This window comes from Gymnoscopelus microlampas, assembly GCF_963454915.1.
Source record: "Gymnoscopelus microlampas genome assembly, chromosome: 23".
Lineage (NCBI taxonomy): Eukaryota > Metazoa > Chordata > Actinopteri > Myctophiformes > Myctophidae > Gymnoscopelus > Gymnoscopelus microlampas.
The window spans coordinates 9,483,117-9,502,742 of NC_139960.1; the positions used below are offsets into that span (position 1 = coordinate 9,483,117).

The window sequence follows — 19,626 nt, forward strand, 5'->3', positions numbered from 1 at the left end:
TTGAATTTCAATTGAATTTATATGGGCAAGTCCCCTTTTGTGTCCATATATGGAGCTGACTGATTTGTTTGCGGCTGATATCCATATCCAACTCCATATTTGGGCGTAGCTGCATTGGGAACTCCAGAGTGACGTCATAGATCTGTCCGCCGGCCCGCCCTCCCATTAGTCAATTTTGATATAGGATAGCAAGGCTTCACCCACGTTTGTCACATTGTCACATCAGAGAGTGATGTCAGAGCATGACTTCATCAGTGACATCAGCTTATGGTAAAGCAATATTTCTCAGATTTTGGTAGACCTTGGTCCGTACGTTTTGTACGCTAGTCAGGATACATACTGAAGCAGAGGATGCTGTCCCTGTCTCGGGCAGTCGTGAGCGCGGCGGTACGCGTCCCAGCCGCTGTCAGTCAAGGCGGAGTGACTTCAATCCTGAGATTCAACAGCACAGCAACTCAGGAGGCGCCCAAGAAGACGACACACGGCCCTCTGGCGGACCAGGACAGGATCTTCACAAACCTCTACGGCCGCCACGACTGGAGGCTGAAGGGAGCGTTGAGACGAGGCGACTGGTACAAGACCAAGGAGATCCTGCTGAAGGGCGTGGACTGGATCGTCAACGAGATCAAGGTGTCCGGGCTACGCGGCCGCGGCGGGGCCGGCTTCCCCACCGGCATGAAGTGGAGCTTCATGAAGAAGCCCGGCGACGACGGCAGGCCCAAGTATCTGGTGGTGAACGCCGACGAGGGAGAGCCCGGCACCTGCAAGGACCGAGAGATCCTCCGCCACGACCCTCACAAGCTGCTGGAGGGCTGCCTGGTGGCCGGCAGGGCCATGGGAGCCCGCGCCGCCTACATCTACGTCCGAGGAGAGTTCTACAACGAGTCGTCCAACCTGCAGGTGGCCGTCAACGAGGCCTACGCCGCCGGCCTGATCGGCAGGAACGCCTGCGACTCCGGCTACGACTTCGACGTGTTCGTGGTGCGCGGCGCCGGCGCCTACATCTGCGGAGAGGAGACGGCTCTCATCGAGTCCTTGGAGGGCAAGCAGGGGAAGCCCCGCCTGAAGCCGCCGTTTCCCGCCGACGTGGGCCTCTTCGGCTGCCCGACGACCGTCAACAACGTGGAGACCGTGGCCGTGGCGCCGGCCATCTGTCGCCGCGGAGGCTCGTGGTTCCTGAGCTTCGGTAGGGAGAGGAACTCGGGCACGAAACTCTTCAACATCTCCGGCCACGTCAACCACCCCTGCACGGTGGAGGAGTCCATGTCCATCCCCATGAAGGAGCTCATCGAGAGGCACTGCGGCGGCGTGCGCGGCGGCTGGGACAACCTCCTCGCCGTGATCCCCGGCGGATCCTCCACGCCCCTCATTCCCAAGCGCGTGTGCGAAGACGTGCTGATGGACTTTGACGACCTGGTGCGAGTCGACAGCGCCCTGGGCACGGCCGCCCTCATCGTCATGGACAAGTCCACGGACGTCATCCGAGCCGTGGCGCGCCTGATCAGGTTCTACAAGCACGAGAGCTGCGGTCAGTGCACGCCGTGCAGGGAGGGCGTGGACTGGATGGACAAGGTGATGTGGCGTTTCGTACGCGGCGAGGCGCGGCCGTCGGAGATCGACATGATCTGGGAGATCAGTAAGCAGATCGAGGGCCACTCCATCTGCGCGCTGGGGGACGGAGCCGCGTGGCCCGTGCAGGGACTGATCAGGCACTTCAGACCTGAGATGGAGAGCCGGATCAATGACTTCCAGCAGCAGCAACAGGCTCAGGCTTAAGTTTGTTCTTTTGCGACAAAGTACTCAATAGAAAACCAGTACTTGAGTCAAAGTATAGATACTCCGGGTCAAATGTTACTCGACTACAAGTGAAAAGTTGCTCTGTCAAATTTGTACTTGAGTTAAAGTACTGGAATAAATGCTTTTAAAAAATACTTAAGTATTAAAAAAATAATACAACAATAATAGTGAAAATACCCGATCTACAAGCTCAAAACGCATTGCGATGCGCTGTGAGCTTGTAGGTCAGCTATTTTCACAAGATTTGAAATGGAACTTCCTAGATATGTAGTGGAGTCAAAAGTCCAATATTTGTTTTGTACAAATACTCAAAGTACAGATACTCAAAATTCCTTACTTACTGAAGTAAATGTACTTCATTACTGTCCACCACTGTCCTGTCACCCAACTTCATAATCATCACTTTCAGTTGGTAACGTCAGTCTACAGTATCCTGTCTATCCATTGAGTTTTAATTTGGAGAAGGAACACAATGGCTTGCGACCAAGATGGGAACTCAAGCAATACAAAATGTATGAAAGTAAAGAACATTTGTGCGGTCAGTTTAGATGTTCATTGTTCAGCATGTTAAAATGTCTTTCCATAGTTGTTTTGCTCCACTGTTGTGTTCTTTCTATTTATGTTCGCTGAACTTGGCTCATAATTTCTTTCAAGATAATTATTTCAAGAAAATGGGAGATCTCTCAAGCTCACAATCGGCGCGTTACAACGTGTTGTGAGCTTGTAGATCGGCTATTTTAAATTAGTCAATGTAATTTATATCGGGTTAAAGCGGTTAAACTGATTGTGATCATTTAGACCTTTAGACAGATTTTAAAAAGTTATCAAAAAAAAAGAAATCATGCATGTACATCTAAAATGACACAGATGCGTATAACAAGGTTATAACAATGTGTAGGCTTTCAAGGTCTAAATGGGTTAACACATTTTGCCGGGGCAGGGACCCCCTGGAATCCCCTCAAGGACCCCTGGGGGTCCTTGAACTCCACTATGAGAAGCACTGGTATGGATCATGTTTTTTTCTCATGCATGTAGGGTGATCCTGGCTCCAAAGGAGAACAAGGAACTCGGGTAAGTTTGTTTACTGAGACTGGCATAATTGGATAATTAATTATGGATAATTTAGTACTTTTTCACCGTCAGTTGATGCTTCATATCCATAATTGTGAGTAGCATCGCCAGGCTCATGTGTTCATTTTTGGAACACAGTTCTTATATGCCACGATGCTTTTGAGACCCTATGGCAGGGGTCTTCAACGTTTTCAGGCCAAGGACCCCTTGGCTGAGAGTGAGATAAAGCAGGGACCCCCATTATATATTGTGTAAAATATTTATTTTTTCATAGATTTCATAGACTTGTTTCACAGCACTATCATGTTGGATTCATGATAATGTGTATTTCCAGACATTTAACCATGTACTTAAACAATACTTAGTAAACCTGACCTTTCACTCTGTACTTAGTCTGCTCTTTCTTCCCCCTATACCAAACCACTTTGCCAAAAATAGCAGATCTACAAGCGCACAACGCCTCGCAGCGCGAGGCGTTGTGTGCTTGTAGATCTGCTATTTTTGGCTAAAGTTCTCCTCGGAATAGGGATGTTTGGGTGAAGTGGTTAATGTAAGAATCACATACAGATTTGGCGGACCCCCTGTAGTAACTCTGAGGACCCCCTAGGGGTCCCGGACCCCCTGTTGAAGACCTCTGCCCTATGGTATTTTCAATGGAAACAAAATAGCTTCATGACCCAGGGATCCACGGATATAGCGGCCTCTTGTGGCAGTGATTGTCAGACTTCGGTTCTTCTATTATAATCATCCTTGTTTTTGAACGACCATTACATCGTTAGTCAAGTCAATTATGTAACATTATAATAGCGTTTTTGTTCACGTTATTTGTCGTCTCTGTTTACAGGGTGAACTAGGACCATCTGGGGAGCCTGGTGAACGAGGAATTAGGGTAGGGAGTGGGCTCTATGCACAGCAGCCATATTGGAAATAAATCGGGCCCCTTCCTTACTTCCTTCACCGATGTTACCGCTGATACTAATGAGGGCTCTGTTCCATTCTGGTCAAACAGAGTCAGGGTGCTGATATTGTGCACTCTCAGAGTTTAAGAGAGTTATGGGGGTCCTTGAAATTAAAAGGTTTGAGAACGCTAAATTGAACAGAGCCTTAATTGGTATAATTGGTAAGACCTGTGAAGGAAGTAAGAAATAGGCCCAATTTATTTCTAATATGGCTGCTCTGCATAGAGCCTATTAGCTTTTCTTGGACTTATGATTGTGTTTGTTCATATCACCAGTGTTATAGTATTATTAGGCACATACATTTTGGCCTAAAATGTTGAACCGGAACAAAAAACGACATTCTCTTGGTTTTGTCCCTTAAATGTTGACCAGGGTCCACTAGGGTTACCTGGGCGAAACGGAGACCCAGGAGAGAGAGGTGACAGCGGAACGAGTGGCCTGCCTGTAAGTTGCTGGTCACATGATGAGTGATGCTGTCATAAATCATACTGCAGTCCCAATTCCAATGCCCCCCCCCCCCCCCCCCCCACCCCAAAGCCTTAACCCATTAAGACCGGGAACACATCCATGTCATTTTAGATTTCTTTGGCTATTCAAAAATAGCAGATGTACAAGCTCGTAGATCTGCTATTTTTTTTAAATCGTGAAAATGTGTGCACATTTTTGAATATAGGCTACTGTATATATATTTTTTTTAAAGCGAACATTTTTTACTCAAATCTTTGCTTCTGGGGGTCCCTGGAACAACATATTTTGAGATGGGGGTCCACAGTCAAATACATATAATTTTGGGGGTCCTTGACATGAAAATATTTTGAGGACCACTGATAGTATAGCAACGTATTTTTTTTCAAAAAACTGTTTAGAATACATTTGTAAAATCCCCAGAAGCAAAGATTTTAGTTAAAATGTTCGCTTTAAAAAATATATTTATTCAAAGATTTGCAAACAAGAGTTTTCAAAAATAGCAGATCTGCAAGCTCATAGCTATGAGCTTGTAGATCTGCTACTTTTGAATAGCCAAAGAAATCTTAAAATGACACAGATGCTTCCCCGGTCTTAAAGGGATATTTCACTTTCAAACATGTTTGACAGGTTCATTTGAACGTCTACTCTGGCTTTTGTGTTTCACCCCAGACAGTTTTTTTTCAGTTGCTTGATTCAGTATTTAGATATTTGATATTCATTCTATCAGACTATACACACCCATTGTAACTTAAAACTCCATTTTAACCATGTTAGATTCAATGAAAATACACGTCCTTGGATCTGGTGACTGATATTGGCCTTCTAATGCATGAGGGGGCCTTGTCTTTCCAATTACTATTTTCATAAATAAAAAAATAAAAACATAAAATAAATGAAAAAGTAATTGAAAAACCACTGCGCCCTCACGTATTAGAAGGACAATATCAATCACCAGAAGTGAAGGACAGTGAGAAAGCACTTAACCGGGCCATGCGTGACAAATCTCTGCATGCGTAATGATTGATGTTTGGAGGATACTCTGGTGGTAACACCGCATTTAACTTCACAACCCTATGAGCTGTGTGGCCCGTGGGTAATTACCTCAGTCAAAGTCTGCAGAAACGCAGACATTATGGAAAGCGTGCATAAAGGGCTCTCTCCCGGAGATCTCATGCATTTGGCAACGGGACAGCCTTTGACCACCTCCTCGCGGACTTCATGTGAACACATGTTTAAGTCTTTGAGTCTGTAAGGTTGGAATCGGAATTGGCCCCACACACTCTTAAGAATTCATTTCAATTTCCATTGTCTCCATGTAAATGAGTTCTCTCCGCTGATTAAATTGAAACCTTCTGTGTTAAGTAAGTAGAAAGTCATGATTCACTGCATGTCCCGTCTTTTTTTGTTATAGGGCACGGACGGCAAGAAGGGAGACAAAGGCGAGGCTGTAAGTTTTTACATTCATGATTTATTCATGGTTCTTGTTGGTTCTTTTTTTGTATTCATATCTTATTGGTTTTGAATTGGTTGGGTTTTCCCATGATTTATTTATTTCATACGGTCAGTTATTATGTTTGTCTTATTGTGCATGTGATACCTACAATGCATCTGGTGCAGGGGTGTTCAACATTCTTCAGGCCCCAAGGACCCCTTAGCTGAGAGAGAGATAAAGCAGGGCCAGGGACCCCTCACTACCTTATAAAATTGTGCCACAGATTAAACTTGTACATAGATTCCATAGATGCATGGCTTCATAGACTTGTTTGACAGCACTGTCATCTATGTTGTTTAAATTGAACGTTTTTACAATAGTAATTGGTCTGCTCTTCATTCCCTCCACACCGAAACCTCTTTAGCCGAAAATAGCCGATCTAGCTTGTAGATCGGCAATTTTTTGGGCAAATGTTCCCCTCATAATATAGATATAGAGTTCAAGTGGTTATTGTAAAAAAAAAAAAAATCACACCCAGTGTGAAGTGGGCGGTGTGTGGTCATCACAACATGACTCACGAAAAAGGATGAAATACTTTTTCCAGTCCATACTGCTATTCATAGGGCTGCACATGTGTCATGTGTTTCGCTAGCCAATCACAGTCCTGAATTTGCAAAGTCAGCCAATCACATTACAGCTAGTGGTGATGACACTAGCTGTAATGTGATTGGCTGACTTTGCAAAAGTATAGATTTGCATTGACTGTGGAAGGGTTTGGGGTGTAGACTGCGTTGTAGACTATTGGCCAATCACGGTGCAGGATAGGTCAGTGTCCAAAACTCACTTATAGAGGGCGGAAAAAAAGAGCAGACCATGTGTGGGGAAAAAAGAGCAGATCAAGTACAGAGCCAAAGTCAAGTCAAGTCAATTTATTTCTAAAGCACATTTAAAAACAACCAGGTTGACCAAAGTGCTGTACAACAAGAAGAACAGTAAGAACATTTGCAAAATCAAACACAGTAAAAACAGCATTATAAGACATTTTAAATACACCAGTAGAAATAAAAACAGTGGTAGGTAAACACATGGCTGTGCGAAAGTGTGGGGGGGTGGGGATTCTAAGGCTGAAATGCAAGAGAGAATAGGTGTGTTTTAAGTCTGGACTTAAAGATGCCCAGGGAGGGGGCGAGCCTAACAATGGATGGGAGGCTGTTCCAGAGTGCTGGGCCGGCTACAGAAAAAGCTCGGTCACCCTTTTGCCTGAGGTTGGCCGTAGTGGCCTTAAGAAATCTCTGGCCAGAGGATCTCAGTATCCTTGTGTTGTCAGGGGGGGACAAAAGTTCTGCAATGATGGTGGCAATGTATGGTGGTGCGAGTCCATTGAGAGGTCAAGTTTACTGAGTATTGAGGGCTGAAGTGGTTTAAATGTCTGAAAATACACATTGACAATCCAACCACACTGATGACAGTGCTGTCAAACAAGTCTATGAAGCTATCTATGAAATCTATGACATGTTATTTTTTTAATCTGCAACACAATTGTATTCAATAAGTAGTTAGCGCGGGGTCCCTGCTTCATCTCTCTCCCTTGGCCTGACAAACGTTGAAGAGCCCCTGCTGTACATATCACGCTTTCAGCGTGGTTTACAACTTGTGCTTCTGTTTCAAAGGGGAAACCGGGCCCTCCTGGTGGAGCTCAGGTAAGAGCAGCTTGATCTTCAGCTTTATGCTCAGTTTTCTCCACAAGGCCTTAGGTCTTTATGCTCTGTTCTCTCAACAAGACCTTAGTGTCTTTATGCTCTGTTCTCTCCACAAGGCCATAGGTTTTTATGACACTTCTCCCACTTCTGTAGAAAAAAAATGAAAGCTGGAAAAATGTTAAACGGGAACTATGTAACTTTTTTTTTAAAGACTAAAATGTAATTTTGTCCAATCTGTATGGTAGAATATATGTTAATACAATATAACTTATACAATTGGGGTGGTTGTACTTTGTCTCCCTGCTCTTCTATTGAGACATTTAGATCGTGTCAAAGCTCATGTCTCACCTAGACACAGGATCTGACACGAATTTTGATTCGGTTCATCAAGATTCAATGTATCCCCATGAGCAAGCAGGCCGGCTCTATTGTTCACAATGTCAGCACACTTGCGCAGGAAACAGGGTTCAAATCCGGGTTAGAAGAGGAAAGTATAGTGCTGCTTCAAGTAAAATACATGTTTACTACATTTATAGGCTGTTTGAACTAATTATGTGCATCAATAGGCTTAATTACAACAGGTAATAATTTGTTTTGCATCTGCTCCCAGAATCACAATGTATTGCAATATTGATTTGACCATGAAATTAATCAGTTAACGGATATCACACCAAATTTCAAATATCGTCCATCCCTCTATTTACTTCTATTTGTACTATTTACTTGAGTCTTCATTGAATGTGACTTTATGTCCTTTGTGTTTAGTCCATCTCCACAGACAACAACGTACTGAGGATTAAGGTAACGGCGCTGAAAAATACATCTCTAAATCTCATAATATCGTCTCTGTCTGTTTTGATGCTTTTGTGTGATGCTGTAGTATGATCAAGTAGGGCATTAATCGACGGGAAAAAACAGACAACAACGATAATATGCTTTATACAACAGTATGTATTTGGAAATCTATTCTATTGTGCATCAGGGTGAAACGGGAGAGCCTGGGCTGAAAGGAGAGACAGGTCTGCCTGGTCCTACGGTGAGTTTACAATTACACAGTGGTGGAACTTTACTTAAGTAAAAGTATCAATACTGCAATGTAGAAACACTCCATCACAAGTAGAAAGTCTGGTAATCAAAATTTACTCGGGTAAAAGTACAAAAGTATTGGCATCAAAATAGTGCTGCACAATTAATCGAAAAACGAACGTGATCTCGATTCAGACACCTATGCAATCTCGCATAATATTTTTAAATATTTTTATATTTACAAGAGAATCGTGTGAGAATCGTGATCTCAATTCTTATGGAGGAAAATCGTGATTCACATTTGAGCAAGAATCGTGCAGCACTACATCAAAATATACAAAAGAATATACAAAATATACTTAAAGTACCAAAAGTAAAAGTACTCATTATGCAGACTGTTTTCACTACATTATGTATACATTTAGGGTAGTGCGACAACAGGCCTAGTATAGATCCTTGGGGGTCAACAGGGATAGTTCACCCCCAACATGACATTTTTTCTATGGATTAGTCACCCCATGGAGACTTGAATTCATGGATATTTATTTGTTTTTGTCAAATTCCCAAGCCAATAATTTGATGACCGGCAGCGGTTCCGGTAGGAGACACAAGAGTCTCCTTTGTGTCTCCTATACCGGAACCGCTGCTGGTCATCAAATTATTGGCAACGTCACAGATTTTTAACCGAAATCCTTTTCTCTAGTGTGAGGAGTACGTGAAAAGTTTAAAAAGGCTCTGGAAAGACTCTGTTTTTCGATGTGTTTTATGAAGGCTGGTGGAGACTGAGAGGGTTGCTCTCACAGTCCACACGGAGAAGTGTTATGTCTGTTATGTCTACACAAATGATAGGATTCTAGGTTAAAAATAGGCCTTTAACCCATTCAACCCGGGAACGCATCTGAGTCATTTTTACATTTCTTTGTGTAATCAAAAATAGCAGATCTGCTATTATTGAATAGCCAAAGTATAACATAGTGGTTACACGGATGCGTTCACGGTTTTAATGGGTTAAATAACGGGTTTGCAGATGTTGTAGAATCAAACTCGTTGACACATCACACGATTACAGGTGTACAAGAGTGGGTGAGAAAGAGTTAGAACAGGGAGGAGAGAGTACAACAGAAAGATACAGCGAACACAAAACAAGTCAAATAATAGGAAGGCAGACGCATGAAGGTACCCAGTTCAAACATCATTATTTTTGGGGGTTGCGGCCTGAAAAGTTTGACAACCACCGCCCTGGTCAACAAACAACTTGGTAAAATGGTCTGGAGTATTTCCAATTTTTCTGTACTTTTACAGTAACTTTACTTTCTACTTCACAGTACCTCAGAGGCAAATTTTGTACTTTTACTCCACTACAAGTATTTGAAAACTTTAGTTACTAGTTACTTTGTAGATTTTGACTATTATTACAGAATATTAACCACTTCAGCCCTACAGTATATACATTTCGGCCATTTGAAAATAGCCGATCTTCAATCTCACAATGTGTCGCGATGCGACAGATTGTGAGATTGTAGATCTGCTATTTTCAAAAGATTTGTATACATGTCATACATTTGAAAACATTTGGTACTTTACGTACATTTTGATACCGACATTTTTGTACTTTTACTCAAGTACATTTTTAATTCCAGAATTGTACTTGTAACAGAGTATTTCTACATTGCAGTGTTGATACTTTTACTTAAGTAAAACATGTGAGTACTTTTTCCACCACTGCATACGGTGCATCCTCTATTAAAATCAGAATATTCATAAAAAATGGATGGATATGATACTCAGTGTTGCATTGCTGAATTGGAACGTGGTTGCACTCTATGGACAATTGATATGCATCTAGGCTCATTCCTATGTTAATTCACCTGGTGTGAGTCGGGAGCCTTTGTAAACTTTGTTGAGAAAGAGTGAATTTAAAGTTGTTTTAAATCTATGCATGTGCCTGCGCGTGCTCCTGTTCAAAAAGGTTGTTGCACGGCGTGTTAGGCCGTCCTATGAGCAATGCAACCCTGATGATACTGAAACATGAATGAAACTCTCTCCACAGGGACCTGAAGGTAAACCTGGACCCCCAGGACCAGCTCTGGTATGATTAATAATCTTTTTAAATAAATATACAGGTACTGTCAGAATCATAATGGTTCATATACTGTACTGTATATTGTCTCTTGTCCCTATCTACTGTACTGTATATTGTCTCTTGTCTCTATCTACTGTACTGTATATTGTCTCTGTACTTGAGCTTGTAAATTGGCTATTTTTGCTCTTTTTCTTAGAAGAAAAAATATTTTAAAATGTCCATGTTGATTTGTTCATATAGAAATACATGTTTTGTAATAATAATAATAATAATGATACTACAAATAATTAAAAGACATGCTCTTTATCATTCAATTATTTGAACGAGTAGCATAGCATACTCGTTCTCTAGCTACTCATAGCATAATCACTTAGGAAATAATCAATGATTGCAGTCCTAGTCTAATTTTTGGACCTCTTATACCGTTCTGTTGGTCATGTCTGATCTTGCACTCTGCATAGGAGTGTCTGTTGCTTGTCTAAATGATGAGGTTTTAATTATCTGATCCTTCTTCTGCTTCACAGGGAGCGCCTGGACCAGCAAGAGATGGAGGGGAGAAACCAGGATCCAAGGTTTAACTGACTGTTTCACACATTTACAACTCGCCACTTAAACCCTCCAGTCTTGGTGCTATTCAAAGGGGGGTCCCCGGCAAAATGTGTTAAGGGGATATTTCACTTTCAAATAAAAATAAACAGTACAAATATATTTTAAAAAATAATGGAAAAAGTAATGGAAAAATCACAGCCCCCTCACGCATTATAATGTCTTTCTAATGCGTGAGAGGACCGTGAATTTTCCTTTTTTTTATGTTTATTTTATTGAAACAATTACATAAACAAAAAAATCAGTCCAGGTTCATTTCAAAACACTGAAAATGTCAATGTTATGAATTTCTCATGGATATGCTGGGCGGGTTCACTGATAATACATTTTAGGAAGGAAGCCTCGGGCATAAATAAAATCTGCCTGCGGGGCCGCCATGTATTATTAACAGTTTATTACATAACCACGATTGACGATTGCGTTGAAATTTTAAAGATTGTTTTCTAACTGCAGGGTGAACATGGCCTGAGGGGGGAAACCGGTCTGGTGAGTATACTGTTTTATTTGTGTAAGAATTGAATATGTTTGTCTCTGCAGCTGACTCATGAGCCAAATGGTACAATTTACAATTACAATCTATTTTCATTAGCTAAAATAAGTGTTAAATAGCTCTATTGTGTTAGTACTCCTTGCTATAGAGTGTTTGTTCAGTAACAGTGTTAAATAGCTCTATATTCTGACAGCAATCATTGCAATAAGTGTTTGTTCAGTAACAGGAGTCTCCATGTCTCTCCAGCTCAGAACTCAGTCAGGATGCAGATTAAACAAGTGTAATTGGAAGTGATGTCACAAAGAAATGAACAGACACAATTGGAACTGGAACACTATAAAAATTAAGCTAATGAATGGGTACTCTCTCCTGATTGGCTGACATTTTGTCACCTACGTACCTGAAAATGTATTTTCTGTTTATTGAAGAACTGGAGAGACAGAGAGACTCCTGTTACTGAACACTATAGTATGATTACTATCAGAATATAGTGCTTTAACCTTTTAAGAAAAAATCGTTTTGTTTTAACCAAAAATAAGTGGTAGCCTACTAGGATACCCCGGTATACATCAAACCTAGCATCTTTCTAAACAACATGCTATCTAAATAACATTCTTATAGCGTTTGTGGTCAAATGCTAACAGTATAATAAAAGTGTGAGAGTGTGTGTGTGTGTGTGTGTGTGTGTGTGTGTGTGTGTGTGTGTGTGTGTGTGTGTGTGTGTGTGTGTGTGTGTGTGTGTGTGTGTGTGTGTGTGTGTGTGTGTGTGTGTGTGTGTGTGACAGAAGGGAGAAAGAGGAGACCAAGGTCGAGGGGGGATTGCGGGGATGCCTGGTTTGCCAGGAACACCAGTGAGTATGATTCTGTAATATATTATATATATATATGTACTTTATATCCTGTATGAGCACTATGAGGAGGACACTACTATCCATGATTCATTTATTTGTGCTTTTTTTTTTTTTTTTTTTTCTCCCCAATTTAGTCGTTATGCCAATTGATTCCTCCCCTCACACATTTCTGTGTTGTCACTGCTGTTGTATCCTACTGACTCACCTACCAGTGCGGAGGCCCCCCCCGATCCTCATTCCCAAGAGGGCAAACGGGTGACTTCTTGTGACGGATGTCCCAAGAAGTCACCCGTTTGACTATAAGGGGGAGGGGCTGAAACGGCACATGTTGACTAGGGGGGGTTCTGAGTATGATTTCTGTCGGACGGCACCAGATGACTAAAAGGGTAGCCCCTTCCAGTAAAACGTTTGACGTTTGGTCACATTTGTCCCAATAATAGTGTTATATTGTTGATTTTTACAGCAAATATTGAAGTAGTTCTAGTCATTGTCTTTTGAATAAAATGTTACTTTAGTTTTAGTCATATTCTAGTCATCTGAAATGTTTTACTTTTAGTCTAGTTTTAGTTGACTAAATATCATAAGATTTTAGTCGACTGAATCTAGGCCTACAGTTGATTTAGTCGACTAAAATTTCCTCTTGGCTGCATTCCGAAAATAGCTGATCTACAAGCTCACAATGCGTCGCAGTGCGACGCATTGTGAGCTTGTAGATGAGCTATTTTTTGGGGACCGTGACAACCCGCACGCACCCATGATGACTTATCTTAGTTCTACTGGATCTCTTCTCCACTAGTCCCTCCATAACATTTTAGTCTAGTTTGTAGTTGTCAGTATATTTAGTCTTAGTTTTAGTCATCATAGCTTAGTTTTTATTTAGTTTTCGTCAGTGAAAAAAAGGTAGTCGACCAACATTTTTCGTCATAGTTTTAGTCGACAAAATAAGTCATGATAAGCTGTTTGGGGAGTGAGAGTGTGTTGCACCGGAAGGACATAGAGCCTTGGTCCTACTCCTCCCGCTCAACACTCCCTGCTATTAATGGTCTCAATCTATTTGTGATTTATCTGACAATAACCCCGAATTGTATAATTACTATAAAATCCAACATAAGACATACACTCACAACACCGGTAACTCTTCCACAAGTTGACATAAAATGCGTCGAAAAGGCATAATTTTACATTATTTAATATGAAGCCTATATGGCAATATTTAAGTGAATTGCAAATGAATGCAATTGTTTGAAACAACATAAAAAACATTTGATTTGTTTTGTTTTCCAGGGTAGACCTGGTATTGATGGGAAAAGAGGCCTGACGGGGAAAGATGTGAGTTTTTCAAACGTTTTAATTGGATTGTTTGTTTGTTATGCCACGAAAGTCTTATGAAATATATCTTACATGTTTTATTTACACAGGGAGATCGAGGGATGAGAGGAGACGATGGCAAAAAGGTGCTTTTCATTTGTTTATATATTTTTTTGTGTGTGTGTTGTGTTCCTTGTTTCCCTGAGTCATCATGTCTATATCTCAGAGAGTGTACAAATGTGACCAAATGGACCCTTACAGGGCATAGCAGTGGTGGCCATTTGGTGGTGCCACAGATAAAACCCATATTTTTTTCCCCTTACAGATTTCCGAAAATATTTATATAAATGATATGATATAATATAGTATAGTATAATATTAATAAAAAAAATGTTTTGACACAGAATCAAGCCTGGATGGCCTCGTTCCAGGCTTAACATTATTTATATAATAATAATAATAATAATAATAATAATAATAATAATAATACTTTATTATACTTTATTACTTTATTTATAAAGCACTTTTCAAAACAAAGTTACAAAGTGCTTTCCAATTGCAGAATTAAATACAGTGCAACAAGGTAAACAACAACAATGATTCATAAAAATAAACGGTAAACAAGTGTAAAAAAAGAAATGATAATAACAATAATAATTCATAAATTAATCCAATAGTCTTAAGTGGAAGCCTTGGTAAATATTTTCAGAAATCTCTATGGAAACAATGAATGGGTTTTGTATCGGTGGAACCACAAAATGGCCACCACTGCTCTGCCCTGTAAGGGTCCATTTGGTTTCATTTGTGCACTTTCTGAGTTACAATTATTATACACTATTATCCAAAGTTTATCATCAGCATTTTATCGTCTTTTAGATTCTAAACAACACAAAAATGCCAACATACACTCGAAATCGGCATTCCAGTATTTTGAGTTAATATTATCATCTCGTCTTCCAGGGTGAAAAGGGTGAAGCTGCCACTAACGTAAGTCATATTAAAGATTAAATTACTATCACTTACATTAATATGAAATAATATTAATGTAAAAGGATATTAAAGTCATGTGGTTTTTAACTCGACAGAAAATAACATGAATGCATTAAATTCATTAATGTTGTGAAAACTAAATTAATTTGAAATAAGAGCAGCTGGTGAATTGAATATGTCTATACTTTGTTTAAAACCAGGGTAAAGACGGGACTAAAGGAGAAGCAGGAGCCCCAGGCTTACCTGGTACACAGGTTCTGGTCACTCCAGAGGTAGGAAGGATCATTGTTACATTTCTCGTGTTGTTTTATGATTTAAGTGATAATGTCGTGTTGCCCATTGGCGTGTTGGTCTTAAAACAATACTGTGCAATCCTGGCATTATTTTAGGCTGCGTACAGAGTTTGCGCATTGCGCTAAGACCATAGACTGTAAAAAAAATATGGACGAAGGGAACGTTCATGTCGCCCATTGGTTTCTACTAGAGTTCTGCCCGAACCCGACCCAACCTGCCGTTTTCGACGCGTTTTGAGCTTGTAGATCTGCTACTTTTGCTATTTTTTTTAATCCTGAAAAGTAACAGTTACTGCATCTTAACTCATTCTCTGCCAGACTTATTTCTGTCTGTGTTTGCCCACTGCCAGCGATTTAGTGTTTTTTATAACTTTAAAATGTTCACAAATTATTATTTTTTTCATTATGATCGCAAGTCCAATCGTTTATAAACACATCGGCGATACGTGCACGTCGCTCAGACAACAGACATTCCGATCGGGGCGGAGTCTCTGTCCACCAGCCCAGCGTAAAAACACCATTTTTCGCCATGTGAAGGGAAAAAGCACGTACTTTTTCACCTCGCCACAGACCTCGCTAAATCCCTTATGATCGCGTGTTCAACTGTTTGTAGACACACAGGGTAGTTGTGTGAGTGGCCCAGAGAAGAAATTTACAATCGGCGACATTCCATTTAGCAGTAGTAGCAGTTTCTAAACAGCGTTTCTAAACAGCGTTCCACGGCGGAGAAAAACAAAGCCGAGATAATGGCGATTTAGCGGAAGGTTTAGAGCGCCGGCAGGCGGAAACTGAAATCTTCGATTGACGTCATTTCCGTATCCGGGTGTGCTACAATGAAATGTGTCACTTCGAGAGATGAAGGACGGTGAGATCTTTTAAAATCAACGTTTTTTTGCAAAATTAAGTTTTTTACGTCCGTGGCGGATTTGGTAATTGGAAAAAAAATATGTTTTTTACGTCAGTGGCAGTGAATGAGTTGACTGATAATCTGTCTGGTCTTTTGGTAGGGTGCCACCGTGGATGAGATGAGACAAGCTTTCACCATGCCGATGGGTCCTCCAGGAGCTCCGGTCAGTTTTAATACCTGCCCACAGCTACCATGATTGATTGATTGATTGAATTCTTAATTGGTCCGAAATGTAAACAGCACTAAGGTACAGTCAGACATTAGCTAATTAATTTAGACTGGGAATGCATCTGTGTCATTTTTAGATTTCTTTGGCTAACCTTTTTGCAAATCTTTGATTATGTAAATTATTTTAAAGCGAACAGTTGTAAATCAAATCTTTGCTTCATGGGGGTCCCTAGAACAAAACATTTTTAGATGGGGGTCCACGGCCAAATACATATCTAAAAATGATTTCTAAATCCTAACAGTGCTCCAACTTTTTCCATGTCAAGGACCCCCAAAATTATATGTATTTGGCCGAGGATCCCCATCTCAAAATATTTTGTTCCAGGGACCCCCAGAAGCAAAGATTTGAGTTGAAAATGTACATATTATTATTCAAAGATTTGCACACATTTTCACGATTTCTTTAAAAAAAAATAGCCGATCTACAAGCTCATAGCACTCGGTGCCGCACTATGAGCTTGTAGATCTGCTATTTTTGGATAGCCAAAGAAGTGACACAGATGCGTTCCCGGATTTAATGGTTTAATGCTTTGGTTCTCAAAGTGGGGTCCGGGGACCCCCAGGGGTACTTGAGGGGGTTCTAGGGGGTACTCAGGAAAATGTGTAAATATAGCATCAGAATAATTATGACCTTTTATACTTTGGCTATTCAAAAATAGCAGATATACAAGCTCATAGCGCGGCACCGAGTGCCGCGCTACGAGCTTGTAGATCTGCTATTTTTGAAAAATCTTGAAAATTTGTGCAAATCTTTGAATATGTATTTTTTAAAGCGAACATTTGTAACTCAAATCTTTGCTTCTGGGGGTCCCTGGAACAATTTTTTTTTAGATGGGGGTCCGCGGGCAAATACATATCATTTTGGGGGTCCTTGACATGAAAAAGTTTGAGAACCACTGGTTTAATGGATGGTGTCAGGGCATTCCACATTTTGATGGCAGAGCAGTAGAATGAGAACTTACCCATTTTTTTTCTAAATGTGGGTGGTACCATATCATGGTAGGGTGGGTGTCACTGACCTTGGAGAAGTAGTTAGTCAAGTATGAGGGTATTGAGGGCTCTGTCTCTTTGACTATCTTAAATACCAATCCCATTTGTATTAATTAATGCTGCTTGTCAGCACCTGATATAACGTACAGCACATCATGTCAACAACAGCTCTTTGGTGTTATTATATCATGTTGACATGTTTGTTTCTCAGTGTGCTGTTGTTATATGCTTATTAATAGGCTTGTGGTGTAAAGCTGGGCGCCATGCATTCTAAATGCATGTTTCTACTCTATCTACCTGCAATAGAAATGCACATATCTACATGCATTGATAAAAATCATGTGTCTACAGTACATGCATTCTAAATGATGCATGTGTCTTACGTGCATTCTAAATGCACATGGCTCACATGCATTCCAAATGCATACTGTATGTCTCACATGCATTCAGAATGCATGTGTATCTTCCATTCAGGATTCTTGGAACCTTGGTGCTTTCTAGTGCAGTGGTTCTCAACCTGTAAGTGATTTGGACACCACAATTGCACACCCCATGAAGCCTTGAATCCCTGGATTTATTTGTGTTTTTGTCGCATTCCTAAGCTAATAATTTGATTCCTGTCTCCTACCGTCTAATGTATCCGGTAGGAGACACAAAGTAGATTCTTTGTGTCTCCTATCGGAAATACACCCGGGCATCAAATTATTGGCTTAGGAATGCGACAAAAAACAAAATAAATCCATGTATTCAAGGCTTCATGGGGTGTGCAATTGATAGCAAATAAATATTTTTTTGGGTGAACTCCTCCTTTAATATGCAACATTGTTTTCTCACTCAACAGTAAACAAACCAACATAGTATAAGTGTATACAGGGTATCTGCACATTTATAAAGTGACAATTTAATTACTTTTAAGACCTTTTTAACACCAAATTCGCCAAATTGACAAATATTACATAAGAAAGAGGCAAATATTGTGAAAATAGCCAATCTACAAGCTCGTAGCTTGGCTATTTTCACAATATATCTGGGGAACCGAGTCAAACTAAATGTAATGCCTACAATTCCAAGTGCTTGTCAGGGTGGGGCTCCCCAGATAGATAGAAGTTTCATATTTACAATATAGAGTGGGGTCCCTTCTTCATCTCTCTCTCTCAGCTAGGGGGTCCTTGGCCTGAATAACGTAGAAGACCCCTGTTCTATACTGTATCTACTATAATGCATGTTTCTATACTGTATCTACATGCATTCTAAATGCATGTTTCTATGTTGCTTCTGTCTCTGTCTCTACTTTAGGGTCCGGCGGGTATAAAGGTAAGCTGATCCATCGCTGGCTGATGATGGATATCTGATATAAATAGATAATATTTAACATAATTGCTCAGCAGTTGTCTAATTCTAAAGTGTTATGTCCTTGCAGGGAGATAAGGGAGAAACAGGTTTCAAAGGAGACAAGGTAATCACTGTATATTTATTTGTTTGGTCTTTCTATCTAATCAGCAAAAAGGACATTTGTAAAGTGTAGTATTTATTCTTGTTGCTTCCATGTTCATTACAGGGAGATGCTGGTCCCCCTGGCAGGACTATTGAGATGAAGGTACATACCATCTTCAACAGGGGGGGGTCGGGGATCCCTGGGGGGGGCAACTTTATTTTAACGTTGGCCAAAAAATCACAACACATTGCAGACGCGTCGTGAGCTTGTAGATCTGCAATTTTAATTGGGTTTAAGTCGTTAAATGTCTGAAAACACACATTTAACATGAATCCAATATGTAGTGTGGTGGGGGGGGGGTCTCTTCGTCTCTCTCTCAGCTAAGGGGTCCTTGGTTTGAAAAACACTGAAGACCCCTGTCATACACTGTGTAATTCCCTTTCTACATTATTAGCACACACAGTACCAGGACTGCAACTATCGATTTTCTTTTTCCTTGAGAGGTTATTCCATCGATTACTTTTTCAGTGAATAACATAATCGAGAAGCGTGTTTTTTTAATAATAAAACATATATGTACCGTATTTGATAAAAATCTATTACTTTTTTATAATGGATTAGTTCAATTAACTGTTGCACCCCTAGGTTTACATGATGTATTTGTTGATTGTTCTTAATGTATTGATCGATGTGTTTCCGTCTCTTCCAGGACATTGAGGTGATGTTTGAAGGCTATGGAATTCGGGTGAGTTTCACAGCAGAAAATCTTACAGTTGTCATCATATCCAAAATAATTATTCCCTCACTGTAGTTCAGTGATCACTAAAGAAAGGGGGAAAAAAATCCATTTCCCAGCTGTCCCTGCTGAAGGCGTTGATCGACAGGCTGCTCCAGGATGGAATGGAGGAGTTGCTTCAGGTCCTGGACGACTCCAGGAGAACCAATAAGGAGGAAGATGTTCACAGATCCAACGTCATCACCGAACTCAAGGT

The 19,626-nt window shown here is 40.7% G+C and overlaps 2 protein-coding genes across 2 annotated transcripts in view; both read left to right on the forward strand.

Moving 5' to 3' along the window:
* Positions 1–19,626, forward strand: part of col7a1l (collagen type VII alpha 1-like) — a 148,432-nt gene that overhangs the window by 82,738 nt on the left and 46,068 nt on the right. The window contains exons 49-69 of the mRNA XM_084050160.1: positions 2,833–2,868; positions 3,713–3,757; positions 4,200–4,271; positions 5,707–5,742; positions 7,398–7,427; positions 8,193–8,228; positions 8,410–8,463; positions 10,504–10,542; positions 11,061–11,108; positions 11,596–11,628; positions 12,418–12,483; positions 13,768–13,812; positions 13,902–13,937; positions 14,752–14,778; positions 14,982–15,053; positions 16,082–16,144; positions 18,496–18,513; positions 18,620–18,655; positions 18,758–18,796; positions 19,344–19,379; positions 19,490–19,624. Coding sequence (XP_083906286.1) covers positions 2,833–2,868; positions 3,713–3,757; positions 4,200–4,271; positions 5,707–5,742; positions 7,398–7,427; positions 8,193–8,228; positions 8,410–8,463; positions 10,504–10,542; positions 11,061–11,108; positions 11,596–11,628; positions 12,418–12,483; positions 13,768–13,812; positions 13,902–13,937; positions 14,752–14,778; positions 14,982–15,053; positions 16,082–16,144; positions 18,496–18,513; positions 18,620–18,655; positions 18,758–18,796; positions 19,344–19,379; positions 19,490–19,624 — 1,002 coding nt within the window. The remainder of the gene's footprint in view (positions 1–2,832; positions 2,869–3,712; positions 3,758–4,199; positions 4,272–5,706; positions 5,743–7,397; positions 7,428–8,192; positions 8,229–8,409; positions 8,464–10,503; positions 10,543–11,060; positions 11,109–11,595; positions 11,629–12,417; positions 12,484–13,767; positions 13,813–13,901; positions 13,938–14,751; positions 14,779–14,981; positions 15,054–16,081; positions 16,145–18,495; positions 18,514–18,619; positions 18,656–18,757; positions 18,797–19,343; positions 19,380–19,489; positions 19,625–19,626) is intronic.
* LOC311039673 (NADH dehydrogenase [ubiquinone] flavoprotein 1, mitochondrial-like) lies at positions 352–1,776 on the forward strand (the record flags this gene model as incomplete). The annotated part of the gene is made up of 1 exon (XM_084049624.1): positions 352–1,776. One exon carries the CDS (start codon positions 352–354, stop codon positions 1,774–1,776), a length of 1,425 nt encoding a protein of 474 aa, XP_083905750.1.